Source organism: Caretta caretta, chromosome 13 (assembly GCF_965140235.1).
Source record: "Caretta caretta isolate rCarCar2 chromosome 13, rCarCar1.hap1, whole genome shotgun sequence".
NCBI classification, from domain to species: domain Eukaryota; kingdom Metazoa; phylum Chordata; order Testudines; family Cheloniidae; genus Caretta; species Caretta caretta.
The window spans coordinates 30,092,499-30,105,928 of NC_134218.1; the positions used below are offsets into that span (position 1 = coordinate 30,092,499).

The 13,430-nt window shown below is 55.9% G+C and overlaps 1 protein-coding gene across 6 annotated transcripts in view; it reads right to left on the minus strand.

The window, feature by feature from the left end:
* Positions 1 to 443: 443 nt before the first annotated feature.
* Positions 444 to 13,430, minus strand: part of MTCL2 (microtubule crosslinking factor 2) — an 83,120-nt gene continuing 70,133 nt past the window's right edge. For 3 of the 6 annotated variants that reach the window (XM_075118846.1, XM_075118847.1, XM_048820785.2), the window contains 3 exons: positions 12,812 to 12,859; positions 8,669 to 10,109; positions 444 to 7,727 (listed from right to left, as the gene is read on the minus strand). In XM_075118846.1, coding sequence (XP_074974947.1) covers positions 7,578 to 7,727; positions 8,669 to 10,109; positions 12,812 to 12,859 — 1,639 coding nt within the window. In that variant the 3' untranslated portion in view covers positions 444 to 7,577. Of the gene's footprint in view, positions 7,728 to 8,668; positions 10,110 to 10,134; positions 11,075 to 12,811; positions 12,860 to 13,430 lie in introns of those variants that run through there. The other 3 variants (XM_048820787.2, XM_048820786.2, XM_075118848.1) reach the window with 2 other exon arrangements.

The following is a 13,430-nucleotide window of genomic DNA, read 5'->3' on the forward strand; positions in this document are numbered from 1 at the left end:
CCCAACCCGCTCTCTTCTGCTGGCCGGTGACGCCCAACTTCCAACAGCTGAAGCAGGGCTTCAAGGTCACCCAGAGCAGTGCTTCTCAAGCGATCCGCTGTGGAGCACCCCAATGTGTGCGCAGACCGGCACCGGTCTGCGGACCACCACTTTGAGTAGCACTGACCTAAAGGGCTCGAGAGGTTCCTGAAGGCAGAGTGCACCAGCTGGAGGCCAAAGACCCTCCCCCAGCTCCTCTCTCGGTCTCCTGGGAAGAGTCTGTCAGCTCAGTAACGGAAGCCCCCCTGACCTAGCCCCCAGGAGCTGCTCAGGGCAGGATGGAGCCAAGAGCAGGATTCTGCCTTTCCCTTGGATCGAGAGGGTGTCAGGGAGCTACTCTGGGGGCTGTGCCCCCAACCCAGGGGTCAGCCAGGCACCCTACACACAGAAGGTAGCTCTGGGGGTTTCATTTCAGAGCTCGCAGGCCCTTTATTTTCTACCTCACAACACACAATTGTACAGACAGAGGACAGAGTGAGTGGGGAAGCCCCGTCATCAGTGGCAGTGAAACTGCTCTTCATGTGAGTGTGGGGCCATGCAAAAGGAAGGGGCGAGCACATGGAACCCAGACCCGGACACCTGAGGCTGCTAGGGAAACAGCAACAGGGGCTGAGAAAACAGTCAGTAACAGCCTCCCGCCCTGCCCTATCTGTGAGCTTTGCAGCAGGACAGGGCCTTTGGGAAGAGCTCAGCAGGCTTTTCAAAGCCCAACGCTGCAGCAAGGAAGAGCAGGGAAAGGCTGTGATGGTGCAGGTGACATGGACAGAGAGCTCTGCTCGGGAATAGCTTACCCAGCGTGTGGCAGGGCTGCAGGGGGAACAGTCCCCCAAAGGGCAGCTCTTCTCTCCCACCCCCTGCAGGGAGAAACCCTAACCCAGTGAGATGCATGGAAATGACATGAAATCAGCGCTTCCCTGTACACACACCCTTCCCCACAGGACATGCTGGGAAACAGGACATGGCTGACTGCACCATACGAGCGGGTGGGAGTTTAAGCAGCCAAACTGGCTCATCTTTAATTTCAAGTATGCTATTTTCAGAATGGCCGGCACCCCGGGCTGCAGCCAATCGAGGCTCAGCTCATGCGGAGATTCTGCTCTTTCAAATTCCAAGCAGGGAGATGACAGTGTCAAGTTAAAAGGCTGCGTATTACACACACCATGGCTCAGGGTTGCTCTCTCTGCTACCTCCCCGTGTCCTTCAACTGACTTTGCGGAAGCAAAGCCCGGCTTCTTTGCACACTTGTTGGGGTGGGCCATCAGGTGGCCAAGACAAGGCCCCGGGCACATGCCCAGTGCAGTCCCTCCCAGCCACAGGGCCACACATGGCTTATCACCTCCACTCATGGCAGAAATGCCCAGTGCTGCTATTTACAGGACAGGACAGACATGACGAGTATCACAAATAATTAAAAAGGCATTTGTAAAAATGAGAAACCACATTCCAAAAACTAGATTCTTTAAAAAAAACCCTAGTTACCAATGAAAATGCGAAACCCACCCCAAAGTATTTACAGTGGGTGTTAACGACCACATTAACAACACTCCCCCAGCCCCCGCCCGGGACAGACCCCCACGCCTGCCAAACGCATGCAAAAACTATCAAGAGCTGCACTAACCCCCAGGCTCCCACAGCTCCTTGTCTGCTGGTAGGTTGGACAATACGCTGTCTGCTCCTCTCAGGTGAGAACATGCCCAGACCTTCTCTGGCTCTGCCAGTGGAAGGACACAACCTAAGACCCACCCATAGTCATCAGGCAGAGTAAGGCGACTTGTGCAGAACCAGCTGGGCCACTGCCCTCCCCTCACGTAACAGAGGTGCACAGAGCGTAGCCCTCGGCTGCTGACAGAGAACAAGACTTGGCTGTGGTCCTAGCATATACCCTGCCTGAGCGCAGAGCACAGCCTCACCGCTTAGTTTGCAAGTCCCCTCTATTCACGGGATAAATACACGAGTTTCTCCTCATCCCTCGGGTGGATTCAGCCCTGGCTGCATGGCTGTGGATGTGTTGTCTGGCTGGAACCCTCCCCATGGGCTTGGCTGGCATCTCACACACCTACCCCCGTTGTTCTGCAAGCCCAGGCGTTCTCCACACTAACTCTCCTAATCCCCTCCGGGGGCAGATGTCTTTACTCTCTCCCAGAGCAGTGCAAAGAGCAGCAGGCTGGCAATGGGACTTCGTTAGCACCTAATGCAGCGAGCATTTATTTTTAACTGCAGAAATCTGCTGGCATTGAGCGTCAGGGCTTTACCAGAAAGTGCTGATGCCTTCCAGGGCTCCAAGCTGATAAACACTGGCTCTTTATTAACCAGTGGCTTGTTTGCACTTCCTCCCCTCCCCCAAATGAGACTCCATTCCCAGCCAAACAGCAGTTCTGGTCCTGGGCAGGGCAAGCCTATAGTCCAATTGGTACTTTTAACTCATCTACTACCCTCCCAATTTAGCTAATTTCATTATTTTTAAAAATTCCTTCAGCTCAAAAGTTCATGCTGATTTAAACTGACCCTGCCTTGTGCTCCGCCTGGGCCTGCAGCCCATCAGATCAGGTCAAACCAAAAGGAAGGGACGTTTGCAAGACATTTGTAATGAGCAATTAACTAAAACAGCCCCCCCCAGGAGCTGGGGGTGTCCCAGCTGAGACTGTGAAACGGAGTAATGGATTCAGCAGGTGCTGTTAGCGACAGGGCCAGGGCTCCCCAGACACCACACATCTGCTCAGGGATACAACGGGGCTAGGGGTATCTCTGGGGCCTGTGTTGTGTTTTTAAACATTGAAGCAAAATGCGGTCACACACGGCTCCCTGGTACAAGTAGTGGGCAGGGCAGTGGGTTGAAGAAATGATTTCCCAGTTGCAGGCTGAATTACAACTCTGCGCGCACACACACACACACACACACTCTCTCTCCCTTTGCAATATTCTCAGAGACCCTGGGGAGGAAAGTCAATCAAAATGTACCAGGAGCTGGGATGATAAAATGGGCCAAAAAGGGAGTTTACAGTGAGCACAGGGCTGCAGTGGAGGCTGATGCTGAAGGACAGCGAGGGGTGGGGGGGACCCTGCCAAGGCCCGGGGACCAGCACAGAGAGGAGCAGCTGGACTCCATGTCTGATGAGGTCAGCTTTTCTCACACCACTTCCAGCACAGCTGGGCTTGGGGAGGGCTGGAAATGCAGCCAGGAAAAGGGTTCCCCTCTCCCGCAGAGGTTGCCATTGCCAGTCACAACCAGCAAGTGCTGAAAGGCAGGAGAAGGGCATGCTCTCTCAGCCATTAACTAAACTCCCTCCCCCCACCGTGCCAGGGCTGCGTTGGGGGTCAGGGCCAGCCCGCTCCACGCTGCTGGCTTGCTCTGAGGTGGGCTGTACAGCCCAGTCCGAATATCAGAGGAGCCCCCGGGGGGGATTCAAACTCAGCCTAACTGCTAGGAGAGCTGAGCGGAGCATAGCGTGGGGCTTGCTGGAGCATAATTAACAGCCCTGGGAAGAAGGGGCCAGGCAGTTTATGCCGGCTGTAAACACCCTCACCCACCCCCTGAATTTGGGACGTGGTTTCCAAGCACCTGGATCAAGCTGACCCGGAGCGTTGCTGTGGCAGGTCACCTGTCCCAGAGCCCCCGAGGGACAGCCCTCCCTGGCTCATTGAGCATTCCCTGCCCGAATGCACCCTGGACACTCTGCAGCAACAAAAGAGACACAAGATAGGGCAAGGCTACACTACAAAATTAAGTTGACCGTAGGCTGTCTACACTACAGATTACTTTGGTATAAATGTCGCTCGGCAGTGTGAATAATCCACACCCGAGTGATGTAAGTTACACTGACCTAGGCGCTGGTGTGGACAGCGCTGTGTTGGCAGGAGAGCTACTCCCACCGACACAGCTACCGCGGCTCGCGGAGGCAGGCGTAATTAAGCCAACGGGAGAGCTCGCTCCTGTCAGCTCAGAGCGTCTTCACCAGAAGTGCTACAGCGGCACAGCTCCATCAGTGCAGCGCGGACAGTCGAAGCTGCGGCGACGTACAGCCACTGCAGTAATTAAACTGCCTTTGCATGTCCACACTGCGCTCCTTGTGTCGCCAGTGCGGGTCCTCACCAGCAGTGCTTGCATCCATTTAACTGTCAGCGTAGGGCATTGTGGGAAGGCTTCTGAAAGGCAGCAAAAGGGTCTACGCTGGCCTAACTACATCGACCTAAGTGCTCTCCCTCTCACGGAGATGGAGTCATAGTCAGCAGAGCGGGCGCGTTACACTGGTGGCAGCTACATTCTAGTGTAGCTGCTTACAGAGTTAGGTCGCTGTAAGCTGACTGTCGTGTAGACCAGGGCTTAGAGGCCTGGAAATGGATTTAACTGCAGTATTAAATGCAGCATGAGAAGGTGGGTTACAGACCTTCAATCGCTTTGCCTCGCTCACTCAATGGCAGTGCTGCAGCCTCCTGCACAGACAGAGCAAATGGCTTGAAGCGTTTCTCCAGAGGTGCTGGGATGTTTAATTGATTCTAAGGCCTGAGGGGACTGTTGTGACCATCTAGTCTGGCCTCCTGCCTACCACAGGCCAGAGCTCTTCCCTGCATTCATTCCTGTTAGAACTAGAGATCTTGAAAAAAAAATCCCCTTGGTTTACAAACGGCCAGAGATGGCTAATCCGCACCCCACCCTTGGTGACTGCTCCAGCAGTTAATTACCCTCACCCCTGACAGGTGCCTGGCAGCAGAGCGCAGGGGGACGGCTGCAAGAAGAGACAGAAGGGTACAATAAACACTGCGTCTGAAGGAGTCTGTTTTTAAAGTTTTTTTGTTGAAGAATTGCAACTTTCAGGTCTGTAATCGAGTGACCAAAGAGATTGAAGCGTACTCCAACTGGTTTTTGAATGTTATAATTCTTGACGTCATAGACAACAAAAAACTTCAAAAACAGACTCCAATGAGAGACTGCAGAATTGGAATTAATTTGCAAACTGGATACAATTAACTTAGGCTTGAACAGAAACTGGGAGTGGATGGGTCATTACACAAAGTAAAACTATTTCCCCATGTTTATTTCCCCCCTCCACTCCCCACTGTTCCTCAGACGTTCTTGTCAACTGCTGGAAATGGCCCACCTTGATTATCACTACAAAAGGTTCCCCCCCCTCCTGCTGGTAATATCTCACCTTAAGTGATCACTCTCCTTACAGTGTGTATGGTAACACCCATTGTTTCATGTTCTCTATGTATATTCCTTTTCTTTCTATGTATATAAATCTCCCCACTGTATTTTCCACAGTATGCATCCGATGAAGTGAGCTGTAGCTCACGAAAGCTCATGCTCAAATAAATGTGTTAGTCTCTAAGGTGCCACAAGTCCTCCTTTTCTTTTTACTGGGACAAAGGCAGCCCTGATTCTCTACACCAGGGATAAACCTGGCCCATGTACTTGTACCACTCTTGTTACTGTGGTGTCTAACCAGTGCTAAGGCACAAATGCTTGGGCTTGGAGGCAGCAGTGCGTGTGCAGAGAAAACCCCATCCCTACAGAGGACACAAACCGGAACGCAGCACCTTCACAGAGGAAGGGAGCAGAAAGGGCCAGGAAGAAGTGAGCGCAGGGATCCTTGAGGGGCCAGCGTGAGTTGCGGGGCAGAAGCAGGGGTCCTAGAGCTGTTTGGCCACTGAGTCAGAGCCAAGCTCCCAGTAATGGTCGGGGAACATCAGACTGAATTCCAGCCGTGGCCCCGCTGCCCTCTGCCTCCTCCGGGACAGACACACACACACCCCCCCTCCAACCGAGGCTGCCCCACTGGATCTCCCACACCTGCCACACTCAGACACAACCACAGCAAGCTCCAGGCTACCAGGCCAAACACACAAACAAATGACCCTGCGGAGACCTCTGCGAATTGCATCATAAACCATGCACAAATACCTTAAATAGTGAGACCCAGGAGATCCAGACGACCCTCAGCGTCCAACCACACCTGCCAGACGCTGGGTGGGACACAACCTAGGGAAATGCTGCCACCTTGGCTTGAGCCACTGTCAGACTCACTGTAACTAGAACCTCGCTCAGACCCAGCTGCGAGGGGCAGGGGAAGGGCCCCCAAGGTGTGCCTGGCTTATCTTGTCCCCGGGGCCCATTGCTCCAGAGGGGAGGGGAAGGGAGAACACACAAACACTCTCTCTCTCTCTCTCTCACACACACACACTCCTCCGGCACAGCCCCCTGGAAAAGGGAGAACACCGCTGTACCTCCCCCTGCCCTATGCTCTGTGAGGCTGCTAGGTCCCCTTTCTACTGCAGTCTATAGTCCCACCGCATTGCGTTTGCTCCTGTTCCCATCTGCCTTGGGCTGTGCTTCCTGAGGCCAGGCGGCTGTACAGCTTCTGACTCCAGGATCCCGCTAGGCGAGCCAGAGACAAAGGGAGCTGCTGCAGCTACTCGACCAGCGCTCTAGCTCGGGGAGCACTCCAGAGAGGGCAGCTTGCTGCAGCCTCCGGCACTGGCCAGGCTGGGGCTGGGGTGGGGAATTAAACATTGTTTGGGTGAGGAGAAGGGCCTGAACGAGCCCCGTGCCTGCCCCCGTGATCCTCCCCTTGGCATCCTTCCAGCACAGGAGGCAGGCACTGCAGTGGCTGATGCAACAGCAGGGCAATCCACTCTGAGCTGGGTTTGCACAAAGCCCCAGGGCGCGGGGGAGGGACGGCCGTGTCAGCGAAGGGGCGTACCAGTGCCACTCGAAGACAACATGGCAAAGGAGACAACATAGTGAAGAGCCTCACACACAATAATCAGCTTTATACAACAAGCCCCCACCCCCCCAGGGCGCATGCCCCCCAGGGCTCACCCCCGGCCCACAGCCCTGTCTGCGAAGTGCAGTGACAGCATGCCCGGGGCATTTCCTCCCAGAGCTGACCCAGCTGCTCTCCGCGCTCCTGCTGCCGATCCTCTCCAGGGCGCTTGTCAGCAGCATGGCCCGAGGGAGTCCCAGGCTCAGGGCCTTGGCTTTGCCAGCTCTCCAGAGGCTGCTGCAGGGTTGTGGTTTCCAGTTCCCACATCCCAGGGCAGGCAGGGCCCATCTCTTCATTCCCCCCCCACCCCCCGCCGGCTGTCCGTCTCCCTGAAGTGCAGGTCTCTGAGGAGCCTGAAGGGCTATGGAAATGGCCCAGAGCTCCCCACCCCAGGCTCCTCTCTCCTGGAATCATCCTTCCCTTGCAGGAGCGGTGAGGCTGGCAGGCTACTTCCTGGGGGTCAGGAGACACCCGCCCAGAGTAACTTCCCCTCCACCCCTGGAACCGGATCCAGGCATAACGCGGGAAGCCTCCGTTCCCGACTATCCTGCAGCATCTGCTTCTTAAGCGCCCCCAGCAGCTGGGGAACGGTTAGGAGACAGATGTGCAAGCATCTGTGTCTCTGCGAGAGCGAGGGCCCCGCTGGGACCCCAGCACAGCTCTCCGGGGCTGGCGGGTCCCGCAGGCTGCGGCACAGCTGGCGCAGACGGGAAGCGTGCTCTTTCGTCAGGGCCGCAGAAAGCAGACACGGCTTAGCCCAGTCCCCGCTGCCCTCACTCACTCACTCAGAGGCCCTGCCTTCTCCTCCGCCCGGCTGGGGTCAGAGGGATGCAGCTTGCACTTGGAAGGGGAGTGCCGGACAGCTGAGCGGGAAGGCCGGGCGAAGCAGGAGGTGAGGGACTGGGAGCTGCAGTCGCATGCTGTGTCCTGCAAAGAGAAAGGGGAGGGGGGATCAGAGGTGTGGAGGGCGCAGGGGAGCTGCAGCTGGGACTAGCCTGGTACCCACTCAAGGGCAGATCTCATCGGGCTAGGTGCAGTGCTGGCAGAGGGGACTGCAGCAACACCCAGCTGGGACCAGAGCCCCCTAGGGCTAGCACTGGGTGAGCCCAGAGGCAGAGCGCCTGCCCCAAGAGCCAGCTCTTTAGTGCGTGAAGCCTGACGCGAGTGCAGGCTGAGGTCCCCTGGGCCGTGAGTGTCTTGACCCAGCCCCATGAGTGAGAGCATGTACCCAGCCCCCCTGTGGGGAGCAGTCTCCGCACGGGAGAAGCCAAGGGCTGAGCCAGCGTGGCCCCTCCAGGCTGCAGCACAAGCCTCGGCTGCTACTGCCTGAGTGTGTCTGGCTGTCAGATGCAGACAGTGCTACAGCCAACCCACCAACTGCTGCAGGAACAGGTCTTCTACTCTCACCCCTCCGGCCCCTGGGGTGGAGAGGGGCTGCACTACACTTCAGGCTGGGGAGGAAGCTACCTCCTCTGGTGGGCGCAGAAGCTAAACAGACGTTTGCTTTGTCAGCCAGCTCTGCCCTGAAGTCGGTCTTATTCGCTAGGGTAAAAACAAAGCTGCCAGGGGATGTTGGGAAGGCCAAAAGTGTAACTGGTCTCAAAAAAGAATGAGACAAGTTCATGGAAGCTACATCCACCAATGGCTATTAGCCAGGATGGGCAAGAATGCAACTCCATGCTCTAGATGTCCCTAAACCTCTGACTGCCAGAAGCTGGGCCTGAATGACAGGGGATGGATCACTTAATAAACTGCCCTGTTCTGTTCATTCCCTCGGAAGCATCTGGCACTGGCCAACTGGCAGAGACAGGATACTGGGCTAGATAGACCATTGGTCTGACCCAGTCTGGCCGTTCTTATGTTCTTACCTCATTGGCTATCATAGATGTGATGTCCAGGTCCCTTGGGGCCCCGTCTTTGCTCCCCTGGCTTGGGGAAGACACCTTGGGCTCCTCGTTGCTGCTTTGCTTCAGGAGTTTCTTGTTTAAGCTCCGGGAGACGTTTTCTGATGGATGGCAGGTGACCGGCTGGGAGTAATCCTGCTTTTTGGTGCCATCATCTCCCGGTGATTCTTTCTTCTCTGGGGCAGAAGTGGGGCTCTGGGCCCTCCCGCACACGTTCCTGAAGAACTCTTGCACGATGCCGTATTTCGGGGCTTCTGGCTTAGCTTTGCTCTCTGGACAGCCTGGTTTCCAGATGGACTCTGTACTCCCGGAATGCTCCACAACATTGAACAAGCTGGACAGGCCATCATTGATGTTACTGAGGACCGGGCTGTCTCTGGTTGTGGTTGACCTAGCCCAAGCCGACCCATTTTGCTTACTCTGATGAAGGTTCCACAAGCTTCTGTCCTTCGAATTGTCAAGCTTGGAGGAAGACCGTCTCTGGAGCTTTGGGGAGCCATACTTGGGAGAACAACAAGGCCGTTCGATTCTGGAGTGGACTTTGTCCAGAGACGAAGAAATCTGTTTGCTACGCACAGACATCAGGGAGGAGCTGCGTGGGGACCAGCTCTTGCTGTGGAGGTTTCCCCGGGGCACGTCTGTCTGCAGACCGACGCTCACCATCTGAATGGTCTGGGTCCCGACGCTCGTCAGCCCCGTGGTCTGACTGGAGGCGCTCTTCACCTTCCTCTCCAGCGAGCTGGAGCGGATGGCCTGCCGCACGCAGTTGGTGATCTCTTTCATGTCGTCGCTCATGTTGCCGGAAATCTCAAAATCGTGCAGGGAGGATGGGAACCGGGGGCCAGAGGGCCCAGCCTTGTCGGCACTGCGGCTGTCCAGCAGCTCGCGATGCTGCTTCGAGAAGTTGCACAGCCACCGGCTGTACGTGTTCTCTGAGCTGTCGGATTCCTCCAGCTCTGTCGGCTTGGCCATTGTGAACAGGAAGCCCGGCTCAGTCATGATCTTCCCCTCCTTGTTGTGGATTAGCGGTGCCTCCAGTCTTCGCACCACCGGAGGGCTGTAATAGATGCGGATCCCGGTCTTGTCTGGTGCCGTGTAGCTCCTCTGCATTTGCTTCTGGGCCGGATCCTGCCCAGAGAGGTTGTTTGCCCGGGAATAGTCCCATGAGGAAATGCCCAGTTTGTCTTTTGCCAGGCTCTCAGAGGCAGGTTGCTCTGTAGTCACATATGTACAGTTTTTGGGGTGGACTCCGGCAGGGTCTGTTATGCCATTAGGCAGCAGCTGTGTGGCTGGGGACCCCTTGCCTCGTGCGTGGTCAGGGATCACAGGGCTGGTCTTGCCTGGAAGGTAGGGAGAACAGTCGAGCAAGCTTTCAAACTCGGACATCGAGGAAATGGACTTTGTCCTAAGTGGAGAGAAGAGGGGAGTGGTCAAAACTCGCAGGAAACGCAGGTAAAGACCTCGTGTAATGGCGGCTCTTTCAGAGCTGTGGATACCACTGTACGTACACACGCGCCCCATCCACGAGACTAAAAAGTTTGGAATAGCAGTGTCTGTTGGGCCTGCGCTTGTTCCCCCCTCCTGCTCATGCTCCAATACAAGGGCCCAAAGCACACACCGCTGAGAGCCTCCCGCAGTACCCTCGCAATTCAAAGCCCATGTTCCTGAGGGCTCTGAAAAGCGAGGTGGATCAGGGATCCATGCTGACAACGACATCTCCAAGAACCGCAGTTACTGCAGGGTAAGTAACTGTTCTTCCTTCTTCAAGTGCGCGTCAGTGGATCCCGCGGTAGATGACTGGATCGTGGGGGTGAGGAGTTTCAGCTGTATCACTCAAACAGGGACTGAATCTCTGGCTCCAGTGGGCTGGGCACGTACACACCTAGCTGTAAGAGATGGCTGCATCTACTCGAAGAACCACCTTACTGAATCAAGTTTAGTACCTCCCCGTTGTACTGAAAATGCAAATGTTTGTGTTCTATCCAAGGACTGTATAGGCGAGGCAGGCAGGATTAATGCAATCTCAGGGAGATACCAGGAACTTCAAAGGCCTTTTGGGGACAATACATGTGAAGTGGATTTCCCAGGAAACACTTGGAGGCAAGGGGAAGGCAAAGGCCTCACCTCAATCCAGGCTTCTGAAGCTGCACGTTGAGCAGAGCCCCACTGCCCGGCTGCTGACGTGCTCTGGGTCTCAGCATGCTCAGGTTCGAGCAAAGGGGGTGAGGACCTTGAACCCACAAGAAAATATCTGGGACGGCGGAAATGCTCCTGACAGAGCCATTTGGCAGCTGGCTGACCTCTGGTAGGCCTGTCTGCATGTAGGTTCTTTCATTGTTGGTAAGCTGTTTACTCTGTAATGCTTCTACCCTACGAATGAAATGTGCTGGTTTACAAAGGGCAGGGTGGTAACAAATACCAGGGGCAATCACACACTGCACTGGCTCAGAGGAGAGAAGTGCCGCAGGCCTAGGGTGACCAGATGTCCCAGTTTTATAGGGACAGTCCCGATTTTTAGGTCTTTTTCTTATATAGGCTCCTATTACCCCCCAACCCCGTCCCGATTTTTCACACTTGCTGTCTGGTCACCATACACAGGCCTGCTTAGGGGATAACACCACACAGGCAGAGGGCCATTCAGCCTGAAATACCCTGCTCAGAAGGGAGAGAAACATGTGGGTCTCAGCCAAGAGAAGCCCCGGCTAGGGAGCAGGGAGCCTAGAGGGGGTGGCCTTGCTGGACCGTGAAAGAGGATCCAGGTGCAGTTGCCCTGAGTTGTGAGACACAACCATCTTCAGCAAGCTAGATGGGAGGTGGTTGCTCTCAGGGCTACTCACCTGGCTCTGCCAGCCAAGGCTTTGTAACTCACCAAATGAGAGAGCAAACCCAGAGGTGCGTCGAAGGCTGGCACAGCCCCAACAGCAAAGACGCTGGAGAGTGGGGAAAACCCAGAGGCAGCAGAGAGAGCCTGACAGATGAGAGCTGAAGAGGTGCCAGGAATTACAAATGCTGTAAGGAGCCTACAGCCTGGATGAGCCAAGGAAGATGAGAACGCAAATGACCTGCAGCTGGGGTCATGCCAAGGAATCATTCCAGTAAGTCCCCTCTGAATGCGGCTGCTCTGGGCATGTTTCCTGCATGGCTAACAGGCTCTATCTAGGTGGGCTGGATTACACAGCTGTGATCTCGAGGAGCACACCCGGTATTTATTGCTGCTCACTCTGCTGGGCCTTTGCACAGTGTGGTGAAATGCTGGGTGGGCTAACAAGCTGCAAGGAAGGGTTATACACCAACCCAAGCTTCCTGTCCCCAGGCAGGATTTATGGCTACAAGCCAGCACAGCAGTGCATGCAGGGGGGGGAGAGGGGCACTACCAGGTATTCGGTGCCCCTTGCTGCAGGCCCCACCACCTTGGCACACCCCACCCAAAGCAGGTGTCTTTTGGGGGGAAAATGAGCATCAAGTTTAGACCTTCAGGAGCTGCCCAGAGAGGCCACCCAGGATCAGCTGCTAGTGGGACCAATAAGATTTGGTCCTCCAGTGGCTAGAAGAGCCAGGAGTAGGCAGAAGCCAATCAGGGCTCAACAGTCAAGATGCAAAGGGCTGCCTGCCTCCTCCAAGCGTGCAGTTCTGGGTGAAGTTGGGATTGGTCTTAACCTGAAAGCCTGGCCTGGCCCCTCACTCCCAGCACTGTTCAGCCTCAGTCAGCGAAAAGACTGTTCTGGGTCAGGTTACGCCAGGCACAGCCTGCCTGGCCATCCTGCCTTGAGTATCGTTTGGTTGTACAGATTTCAGGAGCTTGCTTTGGGAGAGGTTCCCCTGGTTCAGGTGAACCTGCCACAGGCAGGTCCCTGGGAGAATATGCTCCGGGCTGGGAGCATGGAGCAATGGCATGTTTGGGGAAGTGCTGGCTGAACGCAGGCTGGAAACAGGGCAGAGCAGGGTTCAGGGGGTCATAAGCCAAACCCTACAAGTCTGTTTGCAAGGGCTGGCCGCAAACACACCCTATGCATTCACCTTTGGGTTCAAACCCAAGCATCTGTCCCAGATGCACTCGAACCCCCCCCAGCCCCCGCCTCCCCTGGCAGTCCTGCCCCACTCACACACCTCTGCAGGCTCTGGAAACGCCCAGGGAACAGAACGTGCACCTCTCCCCTGCACAGCAAAAACAGCAATGATTCCTCCCACCCTGCAGCCAGGTCCCTGTGTAAACAGGGCGCCTCCCCCACCCAAATCCCTCGCCCAGTAACTAGGTACCACCCTGGAGTTCCCTAGCAGCAAAGGATTCTGGAGCATCTCCCAGACCCTGCTCAATAACGGGTGCTTTATGCTCATGCTCCTTGTGGAGGAGAAGCCAAGTTTACCTCTCTACCCCGGGGCACCAACGTTCCCTCTAAGCTGCGCTGCTGCCCAAGAGTCAATCAAGTGCCGCGCACATCTGGCGACGTGTGTGCAGGTGCCCCTCCCCCCGCTGCTCTGCGGCCGCCTTGCTCCTGCCCTCTGCCTTGGAGCCCCTGGCCAGCTGCTCCCGGGACCCTCCTGCTTGCTGTGGTAGAGGGGTGTGTGTGCTGATTTCAGGGTGTCCCCCTCCCCCCTGCCCAAGTACCCCATCTCCGCAGAGCGGGGGTAGGGAGACAGGGCGCAGGAGCAGAACAGAACTGCTGTGGCCTGAGTTCTGGTGAGTGCCTCTCTGCTTAACAAGACAACGCATGGTCGCTCATACGCT